At 32.3% G+C, this 15664-nt stretch overlaps 2 protein-coding genes across 2 annotated transcripts; both read left to right on the top strand.

The window, feature by feature from the left end:
- Positions 1–2268: 2268 nt before the first annotated feature.
- LOC123205685 (protein TRACHEARY ELEMENT DIFFERENTIATION-RELATED 7A-like) lies at positions 2269–3587 on the top strand. The gene is made up of 3 exons (XM_044622703.1): positions 2269–2426; positions 2502–2583; positions 2663–3587. Exons 1-3 carry the CDS (start codon positions 2418–2420, stop codon positions 3475–3477), a joined length of 906 nt encoding a protein of 301 aa, XP_044478638.1. The 5' UTR covers positions 2269–2417; the 3' UTR covers positions 3478–3587.
- A 9765-nt stretch (positions 3588–13352) lies between these two features.
- Positions 13353–14465, top strand: LOC123205669. The gene is made up of 4 exons (XM_044622687.1): positions 13353–13858; positions 13935–14090; positions 14186–14287; positions 14434–14465. The coding sequence occupies exons 1-4, from the start codon at positions 13744–13746 to the stop codon at positions 14463–14465; spliced, it is 405 nt and encodes a 134-aa protein (XP_044478622.1). The 5' UTR covers positions 13353–13743.
- The last annotated feature ends 1199 nt before the right edge of the window (positions 14466–15664 follow it).

Genomic DNA, 15664 nt, shown 5'->3' with positions numbered 1-15664 from the left:
CTCAAATTCTAGTTTCTGACCTCCATTATCTTTTAAATAGTCCCAACCAAGGTAGCTCAAAAATTCAACTAGGTAAACCCATTCAACCCAACTCACACACCAACTTGCCTAGACCATTTACATAAAAAAAAAATCTAATCCACACTTTTCAAATCACACCCAACCCAATTACATAAATAACTCGAAGTCACATTTACCTACCCAAACCTGACAAAATCATTTAATTGATTCTAACTCGAACCAGACCAACACTTCAAATTACTCCAACTTGAATCCATTTTTATACAACTAGATTCTTCTTCCCCAAATCATCTGATTTTCTTTGCATCACCTAGATAACCTTTGGCATCACTTTACCACTTCAATCAAATCCAAACTTAAATTGTTAAACTTCCACATGTTCAACGCCACTCTCCTTCATAAATTTTCTGTGAGAAATGTTATATATGAAGAGTTCATAGTTGAAATACATAAAACCCCACAAATGTTTTGTTTGAATTTAATTGAGTTTTGTAAATGTGTAGTGCAACAACCACATTTTGACACTATAACACATATGTTTAATGAGTTTGTGAGGATTTTCTATGGTAGCATGGGGATAAAAGAAGACCTATATCTTGTAGGATTTGGTTAAGGAGGATGGTTTGGAAAGGGATGTTGCGATACTGGTGAGTGAAGTCTAAAATGCTATATCAACAAGTTTTGATGAACCATCAAACAATTCCAATGAAAGTTATTTGCCAAAATTGAGTCAATTGTTTTATGTGATGGAAATGATGATGATATATGGGAAAATTTCTTGTTTCGATTTCTTGTTATTGTTAAAGGCAAAGACGAAATTGGTGGTGACTCAAGAATCAGCAACAAAGAGGAGTTTAGTGGACCAAGCTTTTTGAGAACATAGTGGGAATGAACAAGTTGATTTTTTATCTTAATGATAATACTTGTAGGGTGTCATTACTTCCTATTAGAGAGGGTATATTTCAAACAAAGATTATTGTTGGAGACACTTATTTGGATGATGAAGGAAATGAAATAGTGAATGGTGAAGTCCTTTATGAATATTGGCAAAAGTTTTTCGTGATGGATGTAAGGAAATTGATGGGTTGCCTAACGAAGATGCAATTCTCAAACTATGTTGATCATTGCAAATACTGAAAATCGGGATAAGAAATATGTTTGTGTATTGTTTGATCGTTTTCTTGTGATGAATCAATCGGTGTCTTGGTTGTGAACGCATGTTATACCTCTTTCGTGGGAGCATGTTTGGGTCCTCTTGGATGATATCTTGATGGAGCCATCAATGGGTAGTTTGCTCACTTTCACCTTGAGAACAAGGTGGTTCTCGTTTGGCAGGCATAAGGAAAAACATAAGAGTTCAAGCAGGAGAATTCTAATTCAAGTGAGGTAGAAAAATCAGTTAATTTGTCTAAATGGAGTTTTAAAGGTGGAACATGAAATGGAGACTAATAGAGTAGTGCACAACTATAAAAGAGAGCAAATGGTTTCTGTCATTCTGGTGAATCAATGTTTAAACTGCCTATAGCTTAATTTTTTTTTTTTTGGTTGTTGTACCACTCTGCTTGATTTTAATATAGCATCAATGTTGATTATTTGCAGGTCACTTGGTTTCTGTCTTTCTGGTGAATCAACGTTTAAATCACTAATAAAGAAGGCATATATGTTTTTTTACTAATGTCATAGTTGATACAATTTATTTTGTTTTGTGCCACTGTTGTTTCAACCTCTTTCTATGTTTGATTGTTGATTCATCTATCTTTGGTTTCCATGTGCAAATACTTCTCATTTTGCAAATACCACTCTAAATTGTCTATTTCTCTGTTTGTGATTTCTTATTGATTTTTGCACGTCTTCTCTTATAGTATTGTGTTTGACTTTTTCTGTTACTCTTCTTGCCAACTCTAACCTTTTTGATTGCCTTTCAGATTTACAGATTGTCTTTCGATTTGGCACTTTCTCTCTAACTTTAAAGGGAGTAGACTATGATTTTTTTTTAGTATGTAATGTGTTCGATAAATAATTCAATTCTTATCAATACTAACGTCTCTCACTGCCTTCAGGTTTACAGAGTATCTTTTCCTTAGCATTCTTTTTTTCTGACTTACAGAGATTATATTTCATTTATTTATTCATTTTATGCAATATTACCATCGTAACACTAAAGGCCGTCAACCTATATCACATTGTACGGATAACATGTGATCAAGACTAAGACTTTTCCGTACTTATAATCTGCACAATCCTCCCCTAAAATATGTAGTTTGATTATTGTTCAACGTCAGTCCAATCAATATCAATCACCTAGCAGATAAGATTCCTCAATTCTCTCCCCAACCATTTCATCCATAACTCTTATTTATTTGAGCTCGGAGGTTCAGATCTCAGCACTCACACAGATGGCAGAGGTTTGTATTCTTAAATTCTTATTTTTCTGAGATATCGACAATGTTAATTGTTTTTCTTATCTGTAATTTTTGCAGTTTACGATAATGGTGCTGAAAGTTGACCTACAGTGTTCTAAGTGTTACAAGAAAGTGAAGAAACTTCTCTGTAAATTTCCCGGTAAGTTTCCCTCCTTCTGTTTCCTTCTTTATAGTATTACACGCTTGATTCTCAACTTTTGGGAGGTGGGAATGGATAGAGATACGAGACCAAGTTTACGACGAGAAGCAAAACACAGTGACGATAAAAGTGGTGAGCTGCTGTCCTGAAAGACTCATGCAAAAGATACGCTGCAAAGGCTGTAAAGCAATCAAGAGTATCGAAATCAAGTCACCGCCCGAAAAGCCCAAGGAACCAGAAAAGGGACCAGGAGAGGAAAAGCCTAAGGAGACTCCGAAGAAGGACGAGACTCCACCACAAAAACACTGTGAGCCACACTGCAAGCCTCCTCCTACACCACGAAAACACTGCAAGCCTCCTCCTTCACCACCAAAACACTGCGAGCCTCCTCCTTCACCACCAAAACACTGCGAGCCTCCTCCTACACCACAAAAACACTGCAACCCTCCTCCTTCATCACCAAAACACTGCGAGCCTCCTCCTACACCACAAAAACACCGCAACCCTCCTCCTTCACCACCAAAACATTGCAACCCTCCTCCTTCACCACCAAAACACTGCCAGCCTCCTCCTACACCACGAAAACACTGCAAGCCTCCTCCCTCACCACCAAAACACTGCGAGCCTCCTCCTTCACCACCAAAACACTGCGAGCCTCCTCCACCAGCACCCTGTTACTCACCTTGCTGCCCGAATTACCCCAAACCCTCTTACCCACCTTGCTACCTGATTTACCCCACACCCTGCTACCCACCTTGCTACCCGATTTACCCCACACCCTGTTGCCCACCTTGCTACCCGAATTACTGCAGCTACTGTTGGGGACCGTGCCATTGCAGGAGTCGTAGGGATTGCTTTTGTGAAGGAAATCCCTCAGATTGCTTAGTTATGTAACTGGATTAGTGCTTGATATATTCATTGCTATGAATGTCATGTGCTTGATTATCGCGATCGATATTGTTTTTACTGAGGTCATGAATAAAATTAATCTTGCAATTAAGCCATGATTATATCTGCATGAAATTGCTAGTTAATGGTGATAAAAGTTGAACTAAACTGCTTCAAAAAGTCAAGAAAGTAGTGCGTTGTGTAAAATCCCCTGTCAGTCCCTCTTCTGAAAATGTAAGCCATTTGATTTGACTGATTCTCATAAACTTTGATATAATATACAAGTTTAAGATCAGGTTTACAATGAGAAGATTAACACAGTGACATCACATAACCAATGCATAGCAAGTTGTCAAATAAATCTTAAATCTCATACTATTATTGTTTAGAAGCCTGGATGATTCAGTTTATCCAAATCATTATCTATAAATGTATTATACTTTAAACTCATCCGTACATTGTCTTATTATAATTAATGTTAACCGTAGTCAATATAAAGTGGCGTGTTGTTGTTGTTGTCTAAAAAAAATATGGAAAAGATCTGTTGCAAGGGTGGTTAGTCAATCATAAGTATAGAAATCAAACCAACTGAAAAAAACAAAGATGAGAAACGACCAAAAAATCATTTAAAAAACCGAAAAAAGAAGATAAACCAGTTGATGATGAGAAGAAAAAACCTAGATACCAAGCCTAATTATAAATCATCTACTAAACTTGTTATAATTAAACTACACAAGATACCTATATCGGACAAAGTGTTACAATGGTCATTATAAAAGACCGTTTTGTGATAGGTGGGGAGGTTTCATCTCCTCTCTAACCAATATTACCACATACTAATCTTGTACCATAAATTTGATTTTTTTGTGAAGATTAGAATCCTTCTTTCGAAATCTATACAATTTTTTTTTTCACTCATCAATTTTGCACTGATTCTCTCTGATACATATAATATCTTATTAAACCTCATTCACACAATCACTCAAAATAATCCTTAACCCTCCTCCATAAAGGTGTGTGGTGTCACCTCACCTCACAGATGCTGTTAGGTATACCTCTTTTTCTTTCTCCAAAAAGAAAAGAATTTTAAAAAAATGGAAGAAAAAAAAACTGAAGAAGAAGAAAAGAAAAAAAAGGGAAAGGAAGAAAAGAAAAGAATTTTAAAAAGAGGAAAAAAATGAAGGAGAAAAGAAATGAAAAATTTTTAAAAAGAAAGAAAAGGAAAGGAAGAAAAGAAAAGAATTAAAAAAATGAAGAAAAAGAAAAGAAAAGAACAAAAAAAAAAAAAGAAATTTTGACAGTAGAGTTTGATTCTTTTTTTGAAATTTTAGAGTTTGGTTCTTTTTTGTTTACTATTGAATTTTTTGGTCAGAAAGTTTGGTTCTAATATATATATATATATTTTTTTACTATTGCTTAATTTCACTTCTGTTTTTTAGCAGTTTATTTTTAAGTATGTAAGTACGTAGCTTATTATTTTTTAATTAGTAAAATTAGCCCAATAACTATAAGGGATAGAAAATTAGAGAGAATACAAGCCAAGAAATGTAGAGAGAATACGAGAAAGTTAAGTGCATAGTTAGGAAGATTGAAGAAGACTAACAAGTGCAAAATGTTAAGGAAATCATGTATAAGTGGGAATATTGATTCTCTTTTGTTTCTTTAATCAAGTCAAGCAGCAAAACAACAGCAAGCCAAGATATAGATGGAATACAAGAAAGTCAAGTGCATACTCAGGAAGGTTGAAAAGACCGACTAATGCAAAAAATTGAGGAATTCATGTTTAAGGGGGACCATTGAGTTTTCTTTTTTTTTCCATCCAGCCTAGTAGCAGAACAACAACAAGGCACAACAAGCCAGGATGGACCCGTGCAAAATAATTACTGACCTAAACTTATAATAATACAGTAGATTTTTAGGGTTATATATTGGGATTTATTTAATATATATAATGTGTGTAGACAAGCATTGCAGATTTATGAATTGACTTCAAGGATAACTGAAATTATACATTCATGCTTCAGAGACAATACATTTTGAAATTTTATTGGAGACCTGAATTGAAGAGGCTTTTGTTTTATCTTTTTAATTGATATCCATTTTGAGTTATAAGTTTGGATGTTAATGCCCATTTCATGATTTCAATTTGTTTTTCTTCTTTTCTAAAAGACAAGACAAGAAACCACAGTGAAAATCGTGTTCTCTTTGTAGAAAACATATTAGCTCGACTTGGCGTACTTGTCGATCAAGATCTAATGAGAATTTGGCTTATCTAGCTTGATAATGATGTTACTTGTTTATAGTTTTTGGCTTTGTTGTAACCTTTATTTAGATAACATATATTTAGCTTTTGTTATTATACTAAATTTGAATTAGTTTCTAATTGTAGTCAAGTTACTTTTTAACATTAATAATGTTTTACCAAAGTGATCAATTATGATTATTTTGTTCGTTCCTTTTAATTTTAATGTGCGAATAGATATGTATGGAGAAGACAGTTAAGAGACGAATGATGTTAGACCTTACAAGTTCACCTCATGGAACTGAAAATAGTGTTGATGCTAGACCTTTCAGTGTTGCAATTGCAACATATACATCTGTCTCGCATAATTAATAAGGTCATGATGTTAATCCATTTCAAAAGAAAAATTGACCAAAGATATCAATGGTTTGGAACAATTTTAAAGAAGTGATCCCACTCGATAGTAAGGAAAAAGCAAAACGTATTCATTGTAAGATAAGAATTGTGATAATGGGGTTCAAGAACGCAACTTTGGTTTTCAAGGCATTTGAAAGATTGCGTGAGGTGAATATATGTACAGAGGAAACAACAAATGTTTTCCAACAAGGAGGGTCAACTCCTAATGGAGGTGGAATCGTGATGTCTACACTTACAGATTGTTATGCATTGGGTGTTACATTTGTCAATCAATCAGAGATCGGACAAGTGAATTCTCTTTGAGAGATTATGCAACAATTGAATTTGCCTCACCTAAAGCTCATTCTTGATTGTAAATAAAGGCAACATTCTACTTATGATATGTTTATAACTATAATCAAGTCCAAAGAGGTGTTCCCAAGATTCAACGATCAAGAGTCACATTATACTTCTTGCCCAAAACTAGAAGATAGGAAGAACATGGAGAAAGTTTGATCCATTTTAGAGGTCATTAGTTTTACCACTAATATCATCTTTGGGACTAACTATACAACTTCAAATTTATTTTAAAATAAATTTTTTCGAATGAAAGTATTGATAAATGAAAAGTCACAAGATGAAGGTAATTCCATTTGATCAATGGGGGCCAATATGAAGATGGAGTTTGATAAGTATTGGGGAGAGTGCAATTTATTAATGGTTGTAGCTGTAATCTTGAACCCCAAACGCAAAATAAATTAAGGTGATTGAATTTTGCTTCACACAAATATGTCCTCGGCATAAAGCAGAAGAAAAAGATTGTGAGAGTTCGAGATGCCTTGTATGTACTTTATGATTAATATGTCATTAAAAGTCAATCTTCCAACATGGAGAAAACTGCTAAAACTCAAGTGGTTGATCAGGTGAGTGTACAAGGAGGCACTTCTGATTGGTCAATATTCAAGCATTTTGCGACGACAGTTAAAACTATTCAACTACAAGAAATTGAATTATGAGGGATGTTATTTATGTGAGAGGGACAAAGATACATTTGATTAGGGTGGACTCGAGCCAAGCTCGATCGAGCTTGAGCTGGCTTGGCATATTTTTAAATTAAAATTTTTTATACAAAACGGCATCGTTTTGACTAATATATATTAAAAACGATGTCGTTTTGATAACAAAAAATAAATCAAACAGAATTTGAGCCTGAAATGAGCCGGTCTTAGCCGAACTTGAGCTCGAACTCGAGCCCGAACTCGAGCCACCCATATATGAGCTGAGCTCGAGCTCGAGCTCAAACGAGCTCGGCTAGAATCCAGCCCTACGTTTGATGCTCCAAAGTGGTGGAAGGAACAAACTTTGAAGTTATCATATTTTTTCTAGGCCGAATGACTATTTCCCACCCAATGTTTGATGACCCACTTCTCACCTGCTAACTATAAAAAATCTAAATATCCATCAATCTATTAAATTTTATTATTACTGTTAGGGGTAAAATTATGATTTATCAAAATATTTTAAAAACAAAAGATTTATCACATTGCCCCCTCCTCAGAGTTTGAAAATCTTACAAATTTTCCCCACCTAAAGTTTGAGAAATCAACATTTCCCCCTAGAGTTTCTAGCCCCCATTGTTGATGAATAGAGAAAGTGACAACAATGTTCTGCCTCCCTCCTAGCTTTCTTCTTAAATCTGCTCCATTTTTTACTATCACCGACTAACAAAACCAATCGACCAAGAGCATAATTGCATCAAAGACAAAGAAAGGTCTTCATCGGCTGATTTTCTCAATTGATGATGATCGAAAATGGAGTAGCACTGAGAGAGGAGCCAAGAGGGAGGGAGAATACCACCGACAGTGGTGGTTGGAAAAACTCTAGGGGGAAATATTGGTTTTTTAAACCTTGAATGGTGGGAAATTTGTTAGATTTTTTAATATTTTGATAAATGATAATTTTACTTATGATAATAACTGTGAAATTTAACAACTAAATAGGTATTTGGATTTTTGATAGTTAACAGGTGGGAAGTTGGGTTTGCATCAAACCTTGGGTGGGAAATAGTCATTTGGCCATTTTTCTATCATGGCTTGTGATGTATTACCTATTCCTATCACCATGGTGACTTTGGAGGCTAATTTTACTGTAAGTAGTAGAGTTACTGTGTCCGAAAACGGTGCAAATTCTACTTTGTGGAGGTGATTAGTATTGCAATCAATATGAAGTAAAGAAAATAAACAAAAATCCGTTCCATAAATTCGAATTATAAAGTCACAATGCGTGGGGATAATTTAAATTGGCATACACATTTATTTACAACTTATTTTTTTAATTCAAAATTTCATCTTAATAGTTTTACACAAATGCTTACTTGTTGATGTCATTGTTTTGGCTTAGGTTACACTGAGAAAATCAAATTTTGCTCTTTATCCTAACCATCAATGTGCCTCTAAGAGTGTTTCTTGAGATTTCAGATTTTCTTTTTTTTTTTTTTTTGAATTTAGGTGTGATTTGGTATTGTTAAGCATGAGGAATTTTATTTGATGGTATTTGTTTGCTGTTGTATATGATAATGAGAAGATCATGCTCACAATAAGTTTTGACAAACACAAATCGAGTTAGAGCTTCAGTTTTAATTTCGGTAAAAAATTCTTATCTCGAGCTTGAACTTACAACTTGAGCTCTTTAAGTTTAAGCTTGAACCCTACATATGCCTTATCAAATCAACTTAAGTAAAAAAAATTTATCTCAAGCTTGAGCTTACAACTTGAGCTCGTTAAGTGTAAGCTTGAGCCCTACATAAATGACTTATCAAATCAATCTCGAACCAATCAGTAAACTCAATTAAATATACATAAATGACAAAATTCATCATTTAATTAAGATAAATTTTAATCATAATTCTTCTATACTTTTTAACGAAAAATATCATATAAATAATTATATTATAATCTGTATCCAATAAATAAAGCAAAACAAGTTTATATGATCATTGTAAATTTTAATGTTTATGAAGTTTCTGTTTTGCATGATAAAATTTTTAGACAACAAGACATAACTTAAAATTTCATTTTATACTCTTAAAAACTTGAATAAAACTATGTGTGCACCAAGTTTTGAGCATCCAATTAAATACTTAAATGATATTTTATCATATAATTGAGTGTTTTTGAATTAAAGCTAAAAGAATATTTAATCACACAATATCACTTTATCTAGGTATAAATTGAGTATTCAAAACTTTGGGTGTATATATTATTGTTCTATAACTTTGGCCAAACACAACACAAATTAAAGAGGTAAAAGGCTCATAAGCAAATTGGAATATTATAATTTATTTCCTTTGTATAATTTTTAAAAGTTGAGGGCCTACGTTGGCTGTCCTAATGCATTTTTGTTTTGTAGGCACACCGAATAGATTTTTAATATCCTTTACTATATGAACACAGGCTTACTTGCTCCTTCATGGCAAGGATGGTATCCAATAAATTATTTGCATAGAATACATTTTTCAAACCATTATCCATCCTAACAATTATTCCGAATTACATTTAACCCTTTCTTTACTTATATTGTGTGTCAATGTAATGCTTCTTATTGGCAAGAAAAAGTTATAATGTTCTTAACTTGCGCTTTTTCTTTAAAGATTCCTACTCAAATGCATGGGACAATTATTTTCCAGATTCTTTGCTTCTATGACAAGGTTATGTTTTACAGGAGATAAGGCATTTGCTTTCTAAAAGATGTAACAACATGACCACATGGCCAGCTTATGTTTTGCACAATGGGGTTACGAATCACTGCCCGTTTTCAATTGATTCGCATCAAAATTCATCGTTTGCTTCACTTTTATTTTTTCCTTTTGACAAGAATAAACTTGATGGAGGTTACTAGAAATAACATATAACTTTTAAAGCAATGTTATATTTATTTAGTTTTACACACCTAATTAAGTATTTAAATAATGTATTATTATATGATATTATATTATTTTTTATTTCAAAATTATCAAATTATATAATAATATATTTTATTAGTATCTAATTGGATAGTTAATACTGTATGTTCATAATCTTATTTTATTTTATTTTTTAATCTTGTTTAAAGGTTAACTAGGAAAAATACACTTTTGCGCTTTGAACTTAGCCCAGGGTGAGTCTTACGGGGAATGCAAGATGATTTTTTTTTTTAAAAAACTTATGGCTGAATTTAACATTATTTTAAAAGAGTAAGAGTTGGATAAGTAATTCGCTCCCTTGTACATAATGCCTCATATTATTTTCCCCCTTTCGCGCTACCTGCTGCGAGCCTGCAACTAAATCACAAGGACCAATTCAAGAAACAAAAACAAATGGCAATGCAGCAGAGTATTGGAGCACCAGCGCCTTTTGATGCAGATCCGTACCGGCTGCCGAATCCTAATGGAAGTAGAAGCTCACAAACGGCATTGTCTGAGGCAGCTGCTGCAGCTGTTCAACTCGGTAAGCAAGAATTACTAATTGCATGCTCAAAAATATTTTTTATTTTAATCCCATATTTATTTTATCAATAAACCATGCATATATATTTTTTGATATATAAATAAGTACACAAATTATGTGTTATTTATATAATCAAGTATTTTTAAATTAAAAATAAAATAATATTAAATCACACAATCATACATCGTCTATATAACTTATTTATATACTAAAAATATATATACATAATATTATTTTAATTTTATATACTTTTGAGATAAGAATAATGGCTAGATTTTGAGTTGCTGAGAACTCGAATTTATGTTAGATTAAACTAATAGGGTTAAAGTCAAAAATTAAATTCGTTTTCATAACTAAGTCAATTTGAATATTAAGATTTGAGCCGACTCAAATTAAATTCTTTTTTTATCAAATTCAAAATTTAATTTGTCAACCTCAAGCAAATTTTTTTATAATAGAATCTAACCTTAGAAATGAGATCTAGTTATTGAATTTTATATTTAAAAAAAAAAAGAAAAACTAAAAGAATTAAAAATACTACAAAATGGATTGATTGAGTCACACTGGGACAATTGATTAGGGTTAGGGAAGCCCAGTGGCATGTCCGACTATATATTGACCATAAAAGAATCAACTTTTTGAGGAAGAAAGACAAATCCCGTTTCCCACCTAAACTTTAAATTTGAGAAACCTATTTTTCCACCCGTTAATCAATTCTTTTAATAAAAACCGTTAATTAATAAGTCAAATATGCCATTTGGGTGAAAATTCTAACATCTACTAAAACTGATAAGCCGCCAAGATCACATGAACAACCAGAGCCCTAGTTGAATCCTTTTTCTTCTTTCTTTCTTTCTTTCTTTTTTTTTTTTTTTTTCATGGGATTACTATAGCATGTAAAATATTAAAGGTTGAATGACTATTTTTTACCCAAATTATACTGAAACGATAGCTTCTCACTCTTAAAGTTGAAAACTGATATTTTCCCACATTATGTCAAAACTCACACATATGTTTTAATAGTTAAAAAGTCTTTTTCATTAATTTATAAAATATATATATATTGTATGATTAATATCCCTAACACCCCAAAATAGATACAAAATAATTTCTCCCACCAATTATAAAAATTATCACTTAGCCCTCATCTTCAATTTGAAAAAAAAAAAAAAACAAGATCTTAACCCCTACTCTGACTAATCTCAAATCTGTTAAAATTAGGGTTAATATTATATTAGAGTTACATTGAAATAGTGCAATTCTAACAAAATTGCATTGAAATAGTAAGATTATTTTGAAATCACACTATATCAATATGATTCTAGCTAGATTTGAAATATTTCGATGCAATTTTGGTTGGATTTGCATAATTTTTATTCCAATTGAAATCACATCGGTGTGGCAATTGCAATTTTAACTATTATTGGTGCAATTTCAACTAGAATCGACCATTCTAGTGCGATTCTGGTTAGAATCACATCAATCTGATTCAAATATTGATGGTGACATTCCATTGTCAATAACTGTTTTATAGGTTTTAATTTTTTTTTTAATAAATAGGGGTGCAAATATATTTAGTGAAATTTGGAGGGTACAATGTTATTTATCCATTAGAAACATTGAAAGTTATGAAAGGCATTTTTATTTTTTCAATGTTTCTATCTAAAAAATTAATTAATTTCACTAATAATATTTGATGGAAGGTAAGAAAATATCATTTTTTGACTTTAAGGATAGGAATATGTTGTTTTGACTTAGTTTGGGTGGGATGTAATTCTCCCAATATTAAAAACTCTCTATTTTTTAAAATTATATAATCTACGTTACCTAAAAACAAAAGCACTAGTCTAAAAGTTTTGTGTGTGCGTTTGTGTTTTATTTTTCATCCACAGCAAAACCGTTAACCTATGACTTATCAGAATAAATACTTTATAATGCAAACTTTTATGCGTGTGTATTTATATATATAGCTGGAGTAGGGTTCCAAATGAGTAGAGTTGTTAGCAAGCTATTCAAAACTCGGTTAAATTATCTTATAGTCAATCTCAAGTAATTCAAGTAATATAGTTGAACTTAGCTCGAACCCTTATTGTTCAATTCAATTATAATATCAATTAGCATTTAAAAGTTTAAATTTTGACATTTACACTTTGAAAATATTACTTCTTGATTTTTAATATAATGATAATTGATAATATATAAGTTAAAGGGTTTAATTATAAATTTTAAGCCAAATTTAAGTTAGCAGTTTTTATATCTTAAGCTTGAGGTTAAACCTGTCAATCTCAAGCTCATCAATCATGAGCTTTTGTATAAATTCAATTGAAATGATTGCAGCCCTAAGCTATAGTGCATTTTAATTAGTTTTCCAGGACAAGATTAGATTAATATATTGAATATAATTGTTTCCGATAAAACCATATATATATATATATATATATATATATATATATATATATATATATATATATATATATAAAATTAAATACACGATATTGTATCATATAAGTGATTGATTGAATTTAAATTAATGATAAATTAACACCTAACCTTATAATGATATATTATCTATATACTCAATCATATCTATAAAAGTATGTATACATAGCAATGTTCAGTAATACAATTTTTTTGTTTGGAGCAACATTGTATTGGACAGTTTTTTTTTTTTTACTTCCGGTGTTTTGAATTCGGGTAGTTAATTCGATAGTTACTCATTGCATGTATATTCCTTCCCAGTAAGTTTAATATTATATATATTGCAACAGGGAAGACAGAGAAGCTACTGTATTCCTACCTACCTTTGTGCAATGCTGCGAAAAATGGTGACTGGAAAACTGCTACAAGTTTTGTTGGGGAGAATAGAAATTTATGACTGGCAAGGATCGCAATCTTTGCAGACACTGTATTGATGGTTGCCGCAAGTTCATTTAAATGGGAATTTGTGGAGAAGCTGGTGGAACTTTTAACTCCGGAAAAGCTTGCAATGCAAAATGAAGGTGGTTGCACGGTTCTCCATGTTCTTGCCAATTCTGAAACGTAAAATCTGCCGAAATTCTGGTAAGAAAATGTAGTGAGTTAACACAAATTGTCTCCAGGAAAGGAGTAAGTCCACTACTGGTGTCTGTCAGGCGGTCTCTTTATAAGGACATGATTTGGTACCTTGCTTTGGTAACAAGACTTGAGCTTAATAGCCCTACCTGTCCCTTCACTGGGACTCTATCCACCGAGCTCTTTTGTAATCTCATTTATTCAGGTTTTAATGGTAAGAACTAAAGACAATTTCATTGTATTCTTTAAAATATAAATGCTGCTGATTGATTACTCCTTCCAATCAACAGATATAACCTTATATCTACTTCGGCAGTCCGATGGCCACATTAGATATCCTTCAGGCGAGTTGAAGGGCCGTATGCTGCATTGGTTGTCAACGGGGCCTTGGAACGTCGTTATTAACAAAAACAGCCTTACTTTTATTGAAAGATGGTTATATAAATGTTAGTATTTCGCTTCTTGGACTAACTTTTAGGATCGATAATTTCCTGACTTTAAATGATAAAATTAATTATGATAATTTCCTTCTGATTTTAAGTTATTCATGTGGAAATCGGAATACCGCCCCATTCACTTAGAAACAAGGAAGGCGTCCCAGCATTGACTCCCCCGGAACCATCAAGGAGCTACTTATCTCAAGGTTTGAATACTATTAAATGTTTATCTTTACACATATTTATGTTGTTAAGGGTTATCGCAAAACCTTTTCTATTGAGGAGAATATTGAGGTTTGAATATTATTAAATGTTTATCTTTACACATATTTTTGCTTTCATTATGAAATAGAGTTTGTATTTCTTGAGGAAAATTTGTTATAATAGAAATACATTTAAACACTAAATAGCAATTCTACAAAATGTTTAGAATGTATCTCCTTGTTTGAATTGTGTTTCTCATTCAGCCTCTAAATATAAGACCATGAGAATCAAGTAGTTCGTAGGAAAGAGAAATATGTGAGAATACCACAAAGTTTGTCAATTTGGGATATCATATAATGTGTTGTACTCCAGCATATTTGTGATAATAATGTATTCCTTTAATATTCTGAACCACCTTAAATAATGTGCATTTTCTGTGATTGATGATTTATTTTACGTATTATTATCTTGAAACTTCTTATGATTCCGGGTATTCCTAATAGAGAAGAACTTTTTTCTCTCATTAGGATACAAACTTTCCTAACCAAACAAATCTCTTCCACAAAATATTATAGATGGTAATCCTAGCTACTAAAGTAATTATTACTAGTTTCAAAATGCGTTAAAGCGTGCACAATTAATCAGGTATCGATCTTTATTATTTTTTTGCTTATGTTTCAGAGCTTCATTGTTTGAAGATGTTAGTTTGGAAAGCTTCTGAAAAACTGGGTAAGTAAACATACCTTGCATAAATTTTTTATTTTCAACTGGTATGCAAATTTTCTCTGTTAGACTACTACTACAGCTTTTACATAATTTTCATTTGCAGTACCAAGTTTAAAACGAGTTCGAGAAGCCAAGTTGCAACACAGATGCGTTGAGGAAATAGTAGAAAAGTTTTGCTTTGAATTTGGATCCAATGTTAGCTTTGAGCAAGTCGGTTTTTTACTTTCGCCGGTCATGCCAACAGATATAAAATTGATATTTCATATTCACAGGCTTGGCGGGCAAGAAACTAGGCTATAAATTCATTGAGAGGCTCACCAGAGGAATCATTTATGCTTTTACTAGATTATTGTTACAATCTACGATATTGCTATTGAAACAGATGATGACCATCGATTTAAGAATTTTTTCATGGCATTAGGATGCTCCGTTCGTGCATTCAAAGAATATCTCCGCCCTGTTATTTGCATTGACGCTGCTTTCTTTAAAGGTTGATATCTAGGGCATTTATTCATTGCGGTGGCTCTTGATGGTAATAATCAGATATATCCCATTGGTTTCGGTATCGATAAAAAAGAAGATCACGACATGTGGTGTTGGTTTCTCAGGAGGATTAAAGAATGCATCCATGACCTACCTAAGTTGGCAATAAA

Source organism: Mangifera indica, unplaced genomic scaffold (assembly GCF_011075055.1).
Source record: "Mangifera indica cultivar Alphonso unplaced genomic scaffold, CATAS_Mindica_2.1 Un_0012, whole genome shotgun sequence".
NCBI classification, from domain to species: domain Eukaryota; kingdom Viridiplantae; phylum Streptophyta; class Magnoliopsida; order Sapindales; family Anacardiaceae; genus Mangifera; species Mangifera indica.
This window is presented reverse-complemented; position numbering and strand designations above follow the sequence as displayed.

Excerpts from the sequence above, each read along its gene's own strand:
- LOC123205669 (XM_044622687.1), top strand. The coding sequence starts at position 13,744 with ATGATTTGGTACCTTGCTTTGGTAACAAGACTTGAGCTTAATAGCCCT. Across the intron at positions 13,859-13,934 it reads CATTTATTCAGGTTTTAATG|ATATAACCTTATATCTACTT; the intron begins GTAAGAACTAAA and ends TCCAATCAACAG. Across the intron at positions 14,288-14,433 it reads AAGGAGCTACTTATCTCAAG|AGTTTGTATTTCTTGAGGAA; the intron begins GTTTGAATACTA and ends ATTATGAAATAG.
- LOC123205685 (XM_044622703.1), top strand. Across the intron at positions 2,584-2,662 it reads ACTTCTCTGTAAATTTCCCG|AGATACGAGACCAAGTTTAC; the intron begins GTAAGTTTCCCT and ends GGGAATGGATAG.